At 39.1% G+C, this 15,333-nt stretch overlaps 1 protein-coding gene across 2 annotated transcripts in view; it reads right to left on the bottom strand.

Moving 5' to 3' along the window:
- sh3pxd2b (SH3 and PX domains 2B) overlaps positions 1–15,333 on the bottom strand; it is a 235,711-nt gene that overhangs the window by 88,386 nt on the left and 131,992 nt on the right. For both annotated transcript variants that reach the window (XM_033029589.1, XM_033029588.1), the window contains exon 5: positions 2,017–2,108. In XM_033029589.1, coding sequence (XP_032885480.1) covers positions 2,017–2,108 — 92 coding nt within the window. The remainder of the gene's footprint in view (positions 1–2,016; positions 2,109–15,333) is intronic.

Raw genomic sequence — 15,333 nt, forward strand, 5'->3', positions numbered from 1 at the left:
CTAAGTTTGTATTTATTTTCTTAGCTGAGAAGAGATTTTATTGACACATACAAGGCCATAAAGATGTCTTGGAATAGGTTCGGAAAAATGTTGCCTCTTGTGGGATATTCAAGAACTAAGCGTTATTGTTTAAAAAATATGGAATCACCAGTTAAGGCACAAGCGGTGATATCTTATCTTTGGAACAATCATCCACAAACAGAGTCTTTGAACATTTTTAAAGCAGAGTCAGTTTTTTTTTCATAAGCAAGTGGGTGAAAGATTGCTATGGATAGTTGGGAATGTAGAGTTGGTGTTACAGTCAGATTGGCAGAGCAGATTCAAGGTTCCAAATAGCTACTCATGCTACTAATTCACATGTTCACACATTCAAGGAAGAAATGTGTTGCCTTTCCCAGTCTGTGTTGGTCTAATTGTTACTCCTGACCACTACCATTTGCTTGAATCTGAAAGCCCCAAGAACAACAAATTCTGTATACAACAAGGGAAATAAAACCAAATAGACCACCCAGAACAGATCATGACACCAGATTCAGTGTGCACGTCCAAGTCAGCCCACCATAGTCTTCACTGTCGTCAGAGAAGAAACCTGGAATTCTCTCTAAACACTAGTGGGAATATTTTCTGCAGTCCAACAATTATTCTGACAGGGAGATTTTAAATACATATCTTTTCATCATGTGCTGTAGGATGTGATGAACAGCAGAAACATTTCAAGCTTGCCCCAAAGTAAAATAAGTTACAGTTTTAAGGCAGGAATGAAGTTGTCATTCTCAGTTGCTTATGAGAAAAAGAGTTCAAATTAATTTATGTCTGGAAATACAGAATTTGATGCAATCCCAGGATAGTTCAAACAAGATGCATAGGACCTAAATGTGGTTAAGAAAGAAATGTGCGGGTTGAAATAGTTTTATGTAAGGTGACCTTTATGCATCCTCATGTAAAAATGGAAAATACTGGTGAGTTTAAATGTATATTCCAGAGCAGAACTTCAAATTTAACTTCAATAATATTGCTGATGAGTCTGGCAAATCGACAAATCTCCTTAGCTTCCAAAATAATGGCACTCAAAGATAATTTCATAATTTTGAAACCAAGTTAGGCCTATTGTCCTCTCATATAGGTGCTGATTCCTGCTGGCTTTGTGAGTATTAAACAATGTGATGTACATCCTTTACATTAGCATTTTTCACATATAAAAATATCAGTGTTTGTTTATGGGTTGTCAGATACTAGCAGAGACAAGCTATCCAATGTTCATAAATGCCACTTTTTAGCCAGGCACCAGATGGTAATCAGGAACTGGAAAAGAGGCTGATTTACTGCATCTCAGCCAAGGAATAGTATAAATTAAATGTAGTATTCCAATGCCTCGATTTGTTTTGCCCACAAGCCCCTGTCCCACTTAGGAGACCTAAACAGCAACCTCTGGTGACCTTGCCTGCCACCCAAGGTTTCCATGAGGTCACCGGAGGTTTTGGTCACTCTCCCTAATGGTCGAAAGTGGTTTCCGCGTGGTCGAGGCTTCATCTAAGTTGCTGCTATTTTTTCATCATGTTTAAAGCCGGCCTCGACTAAAAATAGGTTGCTGTTATAAAAATCGGTAATTTTTTAGTCGCAGGTCTAGTCTAAGCTGGTCTTCTTCATAGTCGAGGAAGGTTTCAACATATGCTTGGGAGGTGGTAGGAGGTTGCAGGTCACCTCGACCTTGATTTTTTTTGGGTGGCGGGCAAGGTCACCAGAGGTTGCTGTTTAGGTCTAAGTGGGACAGGGGCTTTATTAGCAATTTTCCAAAATAATAGCAGTATTCTGAAATACGTAACTATGCATCATTTTGACCAAAATTGAATATTTTTAATAACGTTATTAAAAGAGTTAACTGTTAATTCATTATTTCCTCAAGACAAATTACAGTCACTTTTTCCACATTTTCAAACCTTGCACAGTTTTTCACAGTGTTGTGCTGATATCTCAATAATTGGAATGCAATGTATAACTTAACCACAATATACTCACTCTTTTGGTGGGTTTAAGTCCTCGGGTCTTGTTTCAAAAAACTGGAGGACTTCATCACACTGAGAGATGTGGGCCGGTAATCGGATCAGGGCCTGCAATTGATCAGAAAGCAAATAGAAGTGTTTTATTTTCAGATGCACACAGTGAAAGGGAACGACACTAACTTTAACTGTTTGAAACTAACTTGTCAAAATTCATATCTCTGCTTCTGCTTTAAGTAAATTTCCTTCTTGTAAGAAACAAAAATGTATTCCATCCCACCATAACACAAACATTATTATTCCATAAATTTCAAATCATTTATGTATTGAAAAGACACAAATGTTGCATAAACACACGTGTTTAAAATAATTACTGGAGAAACATGTTTACCAAGGAATATTGAGGACAAGTGTGTAGGACGGAACTACAGTTGCTGATTTACACCGAAGATAGACAGAAAATGTTGAATTAACTCAGCTGCACAGGCGGCATCTCTGGAGAGAAGGAATGGGTGACGTTTCGGGTCGAGACCCTCCTTCAGAAGGCATTATTCTGGCATAGCTGCCATTATTCAACTTCAATTGTAACTTGATCTCATTTACAACATCTAACATATTGGAACAACCCAAGACATTTCCCGGAAAGCAACTCCAAAAAAAATCTTGCTGAACCACAAGTTGATCTTCTGATCTGCACGACATTACAAATATCATTATTTTCTATTACCTAATCATCAGCTCATCTATTGCTAAAATGTGCATTTATTAAAGTTTACAAAGTCAATGATTCTGAAACTCATCTATTTATTCTACTGTTATGTGTACTCTATTAATTTTAATTCCTTCATGAATAGAGACAAATTGCTCAATCCATTCAGACCCACATTGGCTCCTGGTTTCAGACACAGCACAAAAACAGGCCATTCAGACCAACTCGCCTGTGCCACTCAAGATGTCCCATCTAAGTTAGTCCTATTTGCTTGCATTTGGCCCATAGGTTTTAAATGTCTGAGGTGTCAGAGGTTATGGGGGGAAGGCAGGAAAATGGGGCTAGGTGGGAGAAATAGATCAGCCATGAGTGAATAGCAGAGTAGATGTGATGCGCCAAATGACCTAACTCTATTCCTATCACTTACAATCTAAACCTTTCCTCTCCACGTACCTGTCCAAATGTATTTTAAGTGCTGTTAGAGTACTCGCCTCAACTACTTCTCTGGCAGCTCCTCCCATATACCCACCACCTTCTGAGTGAAAAAGTTGCCCAAGTCATCTGTTGTGAGTCATATACTGAGAATTGGTTAACAGAAAGAAATTAAAGAGTGGGAATGCAAAGCCTTTCTCAGGTTGACTATCTGTGATTTGTCAAGATCTGTACATAACCTCTATTCTTAACCTTATCAATAGTTGGAATAAGGAAACCAAAACTCATATTTCAAAGTTTGCAAATGAGACAAAACTATTTGGGATTATTAACAGGTAAAAAGGCTTCAAGCAGGTATGGACAAGCAAAATGAGTGAATGAGAACATGGCTGTTGTCGCAAAATGTGGAAAAATGTGAGATCATCCACACTAACAAAAAAGCAAAGCAAGACACAATGTGCTCAGTTGGTCAGAGAGCATCTATGGAGGGAATAGACAGGAGACGTTTCAGGTTAGGGCCCTTCTTCAGAAATGACCCGAAATGTCAGTTGTCCATTCCCTCCTCAGATAATGCCTGACCTACTGAATTACTTTAGCATTTTATATTTTCTCAAGATTCCATAATCTGCAGTCTCTTGTGTCTCTCCTAAACCAAAGCATTTAAAAAAAAATTAGTAATGGATTGGAAAGTGTTGTTGAAAAAATGGACTTGGAGTCTGGCAGTAAAGATGCCAAAAATTAATTATGTAGGTTCTTGGTGAGATCATACACATCTGAACTATTGTGCATAGTTTAAGACTCACCACCTAAAAAAGCATAAATGTCATCAAGGTCGTGTAACAAAGATTTATTAGACTGGTTCCTGGGGTGATGGATAACGCTATGGGGAGACACTGAGCAGGCTGGGTCTATATTCATATATAGTTATATATACAGTTCAAAAGAATAAAAGGTCTTATTGAAAGTGATGAATTTTCATAGGGTTTGATAGGGTGGATACAGGGAGGATGTTTCCCGTGGCTGAGGTGTCTAGAATCAAGAATCGCAGTCCCAGAATAAGGAATAAAGAGAAATTCATTCACTCACAAGGTGGTAAACCTTTGGAATCCTTTACAATAATGAGGAATTCACCGTTTCATTCCTAACTCTACCAAAACGCAAGCATTGGGATGCAGTTCAGAGATGTAGACACAGGTAATGATACATGCTGGTTTACAACAACAAAAAATCAGAGATGGCAGCAAATTGAGCCCCAGCTGGTTGAACATTCCCTTGGTGATTCCTCACTGAACCAAATATCAGATCAGTGATTCACTGCGTGGAGAACAGCCAAAACAGCCCCATCTCTCGTCCAGCTGTGAGCAGCTCATCGCAACACGCTCCAAAGCAGCACTGTAGCAAAATAAAGATTGGGAATGCTACACTTGTGAAAAATCTTTAAGGAATAAAAGAATAAATGATGAAAACTTAAGCTTCTCCAAATTGAAAACAACAGCTGTGTTTAATTCTTCTATATGCCTCACGGGCTCCTTCAGGCTCAAGAGACCACAGATTTACATCTGAGATAAAGGAAACTATCTGCTGGAAAATACCACACAGGCGTGTGGGCAGTTTCTGTTCAACTTGAAGGTGGTCTTATCTGTGACTGAGTGTTTTGTTCTTCCTGTCATTTTATTTCTCCCCTATGTATAGTGCTTTTCTTTACATTTCTGGTCTTTGTATAGTCAGTGGTTCCTGTGATACTAAGCAGCTGTGTCCCAGTCTTCACATTGATGTCTGGCACCTTCTTACAGATTACCTACGAAGATCTGTCGGTGGATCTCAATTAGCAATTTCCAATAAGCTAATTATCGCAGCAAACATCTTTGGAATTCCCCGACCATTCATCCGGTGACAATACTCATGTCTTTGAATGTGACATTGCCCATGCAGTGTATCCACGATTATCATCTTGGATATTCGAACTTCTGACTACATTTACGAGAAATATTCAGATTCTGTCATGGGCAGAGGATATGTAATGTTCAAGAAGGAACTGCAGATGCTGGAGAATCGAAGGTAGACAAGCGTCCACCTTCCGCACCCGCTGAGTTTCTCCAGCAAGTTTGTCTACCAGAGGATATGGAAAATGGTTTGTCTCCTCTCTTAATCAGAATACAAAGTTCAGGGCTCACTACTATAAAAGCAATGATAACAGAGGCTTTGTACACAATGATTTTTGAGTTGTCCGTCAGTTTGTTATTCTCTTTGTGTCAGTGTGAAAAAAGTAAATACAAAAATTATCCCCTGCAGATCTGGTGTTAAATCCAACTGGGATTGTTTGAATTTAAATCTCCTACTTCGGACATTTTCAATCTATCTCTTTCCAAAACAATGATAACATTTACTGACTTTAAGCAATCAGGTTCTTTATAAGAATAAATGTTTTGAATCAAACAATAAAATTGCTCAAGTGCTAATAGAATATTACAATTGTCTATGATATTAAGTTGCTATGTCTTGTTATGATATAAAATGATGTTATTTTGGCCCATTTGATCAATTTTGGCTTTTGGAGCAATCCCATTCCTCCAAGAATTTTCCAACTGCCCTCTCGTCCCCACCCAACTCATTTGCAGTTTTCTCAATGGAGCAGTTAGTAACGAACAGTTTCTAGTTACATTTGTCAGGGGTATTGACTTCACCTACTCCACCAAGGGTAGTTATTTCCCTGGGTTTTGTTGAGAGGAAAATCTGCTGGGTGTCACTGACATATCATTTTTCTTGTTGGAGCATGTGGAAGTATGCTTGCTTCAGCTGAATTACACATAGTTCCGTTGAGTTAAATAAGAGGTGGAGAGACATCCTCTGATCTCTACTCCAGCAGAGAAATCAATGCTCCAGAAGAAGAAAAATCATACAGAAAATTGGTCTTTTATTATAAAAATGTAAGATCTTCCTATTCCCTTGTCACACATTTAATACAGAACACCAGACCAGATCCACATCTGGCTATTCCATGCATCGTAATCATGTTGAATTTTCATTGTAACACGCAAAGGCTATTGAAATCCTAATCTATATAAAAGATGGGAGCCTATCAATAAAAGTTAGCAGACACAGTGTTGGCTAAACAGGTATGGGAATAACCTCCGTGTATGCTCACTTTCATCTCCAACTTTGACAACTTTTAAATCACTAATGAAACTTTGAGTCACCTCTGCTGCCAACTGCATTAGCTCAACTTCAAGTTTTGTTTGAGTGGACTTCTAAGCAATTCAGATTATTTTCTGTTATCGGCACCATACAGTTACTAGTTGTTGCTCTGGGGGTAATCAGAAAAGTAATTGCGGAACGAAAATTAAGTATGTGATGGGATGGAAGGTTAGCACACCTTAACTGAACTATAAATTGGAAATAGGCCAAGTACTTCAGTCATCTTAACCATGATTTTTTTTCCACTCTACAAGACGCAAAATAGTTTGTGTATTTTGAAACCAAGATTAGGGTACACAATTTATAAACACAAGACATGTTACTATGACAGTTAAGCACCACAAGAGGTGTATTTGTGTCTTTGAACAAATATTTTATACCCAGTTATGGAACAGAGAAAATATCAGAAGCTTAGTCCACCAAGAAACAAAGAAGAAGACCACTCATGTGTAGCAATTTTCAGAAGCTTAAATTTGCAGTCGCCACTGTTATGTAGAAAATGCAGGATCAATTTGACTCAATAAATTTATTCTAAAACACATACCAGGTAATAACCTATTTTTAGAAATGTTGAACTAGGAATAAATAATAGCCTGGTCTTGGGATCTTTGAAACCCTCTGAGAAGGCAAATGGAGTCTTGATTTAGCTTTTCATTAAAAACATGTCATCTTTGATGGTGGAGCACTCTTTCAGTATGAGCATGAGATTTTTGTGTTCCAGTCACTGGAGTGTAACATGTGAGAATCGTCTGCAAAATGAGTGCAAGATGAAACTCTGCGCTGTGATATCAAAAACAGCATCATAGAGTTATACAGTATGGAGAGGGACCCTTCAGCCCACTGAATCCATGCCAACTATCAAGCATCCAGCTATACTAATCCCATTTTATTCTCCCCACATTCTCCACAACGCACCCAAGATTATACTAATCATATAAACATTGTGGCAATTTATAGTGAGCAATTAACCTAACAAATCTCGTGTTCTTTAGTTTAGTTTAGTTTAGTTTAGTTTAGAGATACAGCATGGAAACAGGCCCTTCGTCCACCAAGTCCACGCCGACCATCAAATCACCCATTCATAATAGTCAGGTTTGAACCTGGATCATGGGAATTGTGAGGCAGCAGCTTTGCTCGCTGAATTACTGATGGGAGTCAACTCTATATAGTGAATATTTTCTAAAGGCATTAAACAAACTGCAACATCAGATGGGAAGGTCACAAGCACACAGTAATTTTTTATTTACACAAAGGGTGGTGTGTATAGAGATGGAGCTTCCGAAGGAGGTAGTTGATGGATAGCACAGGTTCAGAGGGTCATGGGGCCAAATGGGAGCAGGTGGGAATAGTACAGATGGGACATGTTGGTTGGCAAATGCAAGTTGAGCCGAAGGGCCTGCTTCCATGCTGCTTGACTCTAAATGCAACTTCAGAAATAAAATATCTTGACTTTTGCTCTGTACATTCAAAATTCTGCTGGATGAAGGAAGGAGTGCAAGCAACCGGGATTTGGGACAGAAGGATGAAATGCATTCATGTGGCTTGACTGTTATGATACAGTTAAAACAATGCATAAAATATTAAGAAATATTGCAGATTAATCCCTTGTGTTTTACTGACAGAGTTGGAGGGAAAAGACTTAAGTGCAACAAAATACAATGTCTCTGCTATTTGTGATAAATGTATCCTCCAAGAAGCAACCATAACCCATTCCTTTGCTTCCTGTACAAAATTACAAAACTTCTGGAGGGGAATTTTTGATATCTTTTCTAAAATACTTAAAATAAAATTGGACCCCGACATAAAATTGATCACACTAGGTATGTCAGAAGCCTGTTCTGAGCTTACACTATTTCAAAGACGTTTCCTTAACTATGGCCTGATAACGGCGAAAAAACTAATACTTACATTTTGGAAACAGACAACAGTCCCTACAATGAAGATGTGGATCACAAACATGTCCGAGACACTACATTTGGAAACCATTAGGCTTGTCTTGGCGGAAAAACCAGATCAATTTCTCAAGACATGGACACCCTTCACCGAATTCTTACAAGAATAGCATGGCGCAACACAAATTTAAATTTAAATCCGATCCCGGGCTGGGTAAGGTAGGCGGGGGGGACACGAGGGGCAGGTATATCTCCACCTTTCTTTTTCTCTTTCCTTATCTTTATATTTTTCAGCCACACTACTTTGATAGTTTAGGGGTCTTTCCTTTGTTCTTTTTCGAGCTATCTTTTCACTTTTCACTTTTCCCCTTTTTTATTCTCTTTTTCTTTTCTTTTTTCATTTTCAGGTTATAAGGTTAAAAATGAAGCTGTACAATAATTGTATAATCTTAGATGCCGAATATTTTATCTTTGTACAATTGCTTCTAATACAAATAAATAAATAAATAAAAATATCAAAAAATACTATGATGGATTTGTGGACCTTTTTAGAGTATTTCTGTGGTATTTATTATTTATTATCCTTATACAATCCTATGTAATTCATTGGAAATCAACGGCAGATAGTCTCAATTATTAGTACTGCCTTTCACAAGGTACAAAGCCTCATCAATATCTACCGCAACCGTAATCGATACAAATTCCAAGTACTATTCAACCTCGTCAAAATGTCCCCAATAGCAATTTCTTTCGAATGTCACTTATTAATGCTCACTACTGAAATGAACAATTAATCATGATAACTTCTTAATGCTATCTAGAGTCTGAAGAAGGGTCTCGACCCAAAATGTCACCCATTCCTTCTCTCCAGAGATGCTGCTTGTCCCGCTGAGTTACTCCAGCATTTTGTGTCTACCATCGATTTAAACCAGCATCTGCAGTTCTTTCCTACACTTGAAAGTTTCTCTTCTTCCTCCTCCATAGTGTATGGAGAGATTTTGGCCCATGGAGTGAACACATGGAATTGGTTTTGTGACACTGTAACAAGATTGATATGCATACGCCTTACAGACATAGGAGCAAGCACCAGTGGAAATAGAAAACCCTCAAAGCAGCAGAGATCAAAGACAACCAGATTTAAATGTCCATCTAAACTCGCTAAATGGACCACAAATCGCTCGCCGAAATAAATTTGAAAAAGTACGCATGATGTTTTTACCACAGTTGAATTTCATGTCACCCCACATAAAAAGTAGATTGCATCTTTAAAAATGTAACAGGAAGAAAGAGATCCCAAATAAACCGGGATTTGCTAAATGAACTGTAGCTAATTCATTAGTCACACTTCATTCAATTTCTGTTGTGTCAGACAGAGTTCATTCATCTGTTAAAAACATCAGAAAAAGTGTTGGCTACAAAGGCCAATAATTAATTCTCCTTCAGTGTGCTCACTTTCGTTTAATATTACTCAAGTCACAGAGTTTCCTCAATATCAACCAAAGGGATTTACCAGATTGAGATCTACAAATAAATCCATCAGATTTCATCCATTTACATTCTTGTACTTTAAAAAAAAAAGAAATAATACCTGCAATTTGTTGCTATGAGGAAAGTCTGTAACTTGCTGAATGCAGCTTGCACCTGAACTTATAAGAGAGAAGGCAGGTACAGGATACTGAGTTGGATGATCAGCCATGATCATATTGAATGGCGGTGCAGGCTCGAAGGGCCGAATGGCCTACTCCTGCACCTATTTTCTATGTTTCTATGTTTGTACAAGTCATAGGAGCAGAAGTAGGCCGGTCGGCCAATCAAGTCTACTCCACCAATCAATCATGGCTGATCTAGCTTTTCCCTCTCAACCCCATTCCCCTGCCTTCTTCCCATAACGCCCGACACCCTTACTAACCAAGGATCTGTCAATCTCTGCCTTAAAGAAATAACTTGCTCCTAAGTTTATTTCAGTTGAGATATACAGCATGGGAATAGGCCCTTTGGCTGTACACTTAAGAGAAACCTAGGGCGCCTGATTATTTCCATTCCTGTTGCAAGTAACTATCAACAGGGCACAATATACCATCAGCTATTTGAGACATGTTTGCCCTCACTCGGTCCGCATTTATAACCCGAGGGTAACCCTGTCCCAAAGTGATGCCTCTTGCCAGGAGATTGTGCCTTAAACTTTAGGGAAACAAACGGTTTCCACTTGATTGTGTGCACAAAGCACATGTATTTATTAATTCCATACATTGACATTGTGTGCAGAACAATATCATTGGCATCTGGCCTTGAATGAAACTGGTGCAGCTCAAATATGCAGAGCTATGTTTCTATGGGCATAAAATAGCACAGCACAGGAACAGGCCCTTCAACCCACAAGAACCATGATGCCAAATTAAATTAATTCCATCTTTCTTTACATGGTCTGCATCCCTCTATTCACTGCCTGCCAAAATGCTGCTGAAATATTGATATCATATCTAATGTATCGACTGGTACAATCCAAGCTACATACTCAGGAATGCACAAAACAATTTCTGGACCAGTGCTTTGAACAATATTTTGGTTCTTGTATTCAGTGCATATTAAGGAGGTGGGATGTTATGAACGCGCACAAGTGATTTTACACAGAGAAAACAAGGAACATTAAATGCCATCAGTGGCAAATTTAAAATTGGTGTTAACTGCAACGCATTGATCTTAATCACTTTCTGGCCAGTCTGAAGTACCCAAGATGACGAATTGCCTACAGAGAGACATCTGGCAGCACATGGAAACTATAAAAAATAGTTTGATCCACAAAAATTGTATGAACCCAAAACTGTATAAAATATTTCAAAACATTTCAATAGCGAGGTGACATGCATTATATTAACTCAAAAAAATTTGACATACCGGGCACAAGACCAATTCAAATAAAAACCTTGATAGGTTTTCAACATATCTCCATTTTCCTGCAAAGTCTAGAAACTGCAATATTTTTAGCACTTACTCAGACCTGCAGTAAATTTACACCCAGAAAATTACCAATACGTCTTACTGTTTGTATTGAATTTTATAAGCAGTTATTATATACTTTCCTGCAATGCTATATCTTTTAAAGTTTCAAACATGTTGTTACAGCATCAGAATGAAATGATGTTATGAGAATGATAATCTTTCAAGATTATCTTTCAAGTGGCACAGCGGTAGAGTAGCTGCCTTACAGCGTCAGAAATCCGGGTTCGATTTGACTACAGGTGGTGCCTGTACGGAGTTTGTACATTTTCCCTGTGACCTGTGTGGATTTTCTCTGATATCATCATCCCACACTTAAAAGATGTACAGGTTTGTAGGTTAATTGGCTTGGTTTGAATATAAATTGTCCCGAGTGTGTGTAAGATAGTGTTAGTGTGTGGGGATTGCTGGTTGGTACGGACTTGGTGGGCCAAAGGGCCTGTTTCCGCGCTGTATCTCTAAACTAAAAAATAACAATTCAATTCCTTGCACATCATGTGTCTAAAATGCATCAGGGCTGTGCCTAATATAGAGAATGGATGGTTGAAAACTTTACATTTTATTCATAAAGAAGTTCTAAAAGAAGAAGGACATACAAAATGTTTTAGGGGGGAAAAAAACTGCTGGTAGAACTCAGGCAATAACAGTTGAAGGATAAGGACCGAAGATGTTTCAGATTGTAACCCTTCCTCAAGGTTGTGAATTGAATACAAATACAGTCCATTTTAAAGGACGTTCACTCAAAGTTAACTGAGGGACATGCAGGCAGACTCTGTCTTGAAGATCCTGCTGACTGGCACACTCCAAATTGCATGCTAAGGAATGAACTGAAGCTTGGTGCATATACTGCATTTGACCGAAAGGGAAGATTTAGGTCTAAGAAATATCCTTTGGTATGTTCAGGGTGAAATAAACTAAATCAAAAAGATTAGGGTCTGCAGCCATGATATCCTTAAACTCAAATCCCTATAATTTGGATAACATTATTTAACATTGAAGGATTTTCCCCCAGATGATTTAGAAATACTTCAACTTGGCAGATTCCAAGATATGCAACTCTTGGTTCAGTTCCTTGCAATGAACACAGGTCTATCACTAAACACTGCCTATGCTATATCCTTCATCTGCCATTTATAACATTTATTTCTTAAGGAGGATTAGTTGGGCAGGCATAGAAAAAACACATACAGAGCACACATAGTCCGTGGGCCAGAGGGGCCTACCTTGCACCCCACCTGTGATCCTACTTCTTGTCATTTTGTTCATTGTTATCGCTTCTGTCAGAAAAATTATGTTCCCAAGGAAAAAAACTCATTTGGACTATGTTTTTTAACACCTTATTTCAATCTATGTCAAAATTGTGTTTTTTCACACGTTGCCATCTTTCTTGTGGCCCTCTTCCATCATCCTACGTCAACCGGAAAGCAAATCCAGATCAATCATCCCATGACGGAATTAATACAGTTCAAGAGTGTTTATGAGCTTCTGAAGAAACAAGTCATGAGGTTGGCCAAGTACATGTCATTACAACATTCGACTTGGGTATCTGCATGAAGGCATATCCTCTTGTGTCGGAGTCATGCTGCAAAGTACAAGAAACACATTGTGTTGATTGGCACATTTCATGTCATTTGTGCATACTTCAAAATGCTTAGAAAGAAAATGGAAGGATCCGGACTTCAGGATGTCCTCATGGAATCGGGACATGTCTACTGCTTCTATGAAAGGTGTTACGACAGGAAAGAACTACGACAGAAGTCTGCACTGCCACAAGACGATGGTGGAGTGCTTGGAGAGGCTCCTTCTTGATGAATTCCTGTCTATGGCTGGAAAAGATGCAGTGCTGTCCGGCATACCAGAGGAATCAAAGGGCATCTTTCAAGAGCTAATCCGATCGCCAACAAAGAAGGCTCTTGCTGAAGTCATGGCCAATGCAGATCTTAACACATTGATGGAATCGTATGAGAGCTTGAAAGCAGATGTTCGAAAAGGATCTCTCAGGAAGGTTGCACAATTTTGGCTGTCGTACATGGATTCTGTGTGGATTGCTCTCTCATTGATTAGGTCTGTGAAGGAGAACAACTTTCCGTTGTACTTGCACTGTCTGTTTCTTATGTCCAATCTCTTCACCTTTGGTGGTCACAATTACTCTCGCTATCTGACCTGCCTTGCAGTGTTCTTGGCAAACATCGAAGAATCACATCTTGAAAGAGATGCCAAAAGTGTCACTAGGTCGTTCATACCAGGAAACAGATGTGCTGTTGACAAAACGATTGAGGAGACGATCATGAAGCATGGCAAATCTCAAGGTGGTGGTACTGGTGTTGGGCTCTCTGGCATCTTGGAGAATCACAGTGCTTATCACAGATGGGCTCGAACTTCAACAGAAAGGGCACACTTTCTCTCTGCGACTCTCAGCCTCGCAGACATGACTTCTGGTACCAATCGCGGAAGCAAACACAGAGATCAACAACCAACTGAGATAAGGAAAAGTGAGGCATGTGTAAAGAAAGCCATTGATGCTATAAAGAGCTTCCCGAATCCTTTTGACGTAGATGACAAGACTGGGTTGAATGTACTCTCTTCTGGTGCACGTTTTCCGGCTGAAGTTGAGAACGATGTCATAAAGGTACTTACCACAGGGAAAGAACAGAAAGAGAAGTACATCGGAGAGCGATGAAAAAAGACAGCATTCTCCAAACCCATCAAGAATCTGAAGTTCAAAACCGTGACAGAAACAAAGAAAAGAGTGAAGCTGAAAATATCTGAATGAAAGGTTATAGAGTACAAGCAACAAGGAGATATTGCTTTTCAACTGATGGTCAAAGCACAAAGTTCTGGCAGTCAACTCGATCTACAGGAGATTATGAAGTACTCTCTGACCCCTGTATCCTATTCCATTGGTGCATCAGACAAGTTATTTGAAAAGACTGATGTCCAAGGGCCTACACTACCTATTGAAAGATGTAGACAACTCACAACCCCCTGCCAGTAACAAGACATTGATAGTGGAAGATGGCAATGCTGCATTCTACTATCTCAAAGAGATTGTCATCAAAATCTTCAATGCATTGTCATCTTATGATGTAGTCTTCAGTACCGATATGTACAAACCAGATTCAGTGAAGTCAAGTGAACAGACATGGTGTGGCTGTGCGGAGAAGAGAATAATCAAAGGAGGAAAGACCAAAAAACCAAGAGATCGGAAGCAGTTCTTGACCAATGATGAGAACAAGAAACAGCTCATTGAACTTATTTTTGATGTGTGGGGTGAGCATGACATGGCAAAGGGGCTACATGGAAGGAAGGCGATCTTCATTAAGGAAGGAGAGGCCACACATCTTACTTCTCAGAATGGGAAAGAGACACTGCAGTCTGAGATTCAATCCCTGGTCAAACCAAGAAGAAACACTCTCGAGTCATCCTATACTGCAACTATGGCAAAGAGCAAGGATATGACCACGTACAAGTCAAAAGCCCAGACAGCGATATCTTTTTCATATTGCTTCACTATGCAAACAGCATTCAAGACACCACAATGTTTTTGACACAGGGAGAGGCAACAGGCAAAGGCTAATAGATGTCACCCATTTTGCAAAGCAGTCCTCCTCAGAATACTGCTCAGCATTACTTGGACTGCATGCGTTCTCAGGCTGTGACTTAACATGTGCCTTCAAAGGACTCCGCAAAGTCAAGCCAATCAAACTGATGCAACAGTGTAACAAATTTGTGAAACCTCTGGAAGAGCTTGGTGATTTTCATAGAGTTGAAGATGATATGGTCCTAATTTAGTGGATTTTTAATGTATCTTTACTAAGAAACATACTCAATTGCAAGTACCAAATTTACAGACCCCAAGAAAGAGGACAAAGTGTGAAAAAAACACAATTTTGGCATATATTGAAATAAGGGTAAAAAAAAAACATAGTCTAAATTATTCTTGGGAACATCATTTTTCAGACAGAAAAGATACCAATGAACAAAATGACACCCAAGAAGTAGGATCAAGTAGGGGTGCACAGTAGGCCCCTCTGGCCCACGGACTAACAGGGATCATTAGTAGGATTATACGTCCAGTGCCCTCCATAATGTTTGGGACAAAGACCCATCA

The sequence above is a fragment of the Amblyraja radiata genome, chromosome 11, assembly GCF_010909765.2.
Source record: "Amblyraja radiata isolate CabotCenter1 chromosome 11, sAmbRad1.1.pri, whole genome shotgun sequence".
Classification (NCBI taxonomy): Eukaryota; Metazoa; Chordata; class Chondrichthyes; order Rajiformes; family Rajidae; genus Amblyraja; species Amblyraja radiata.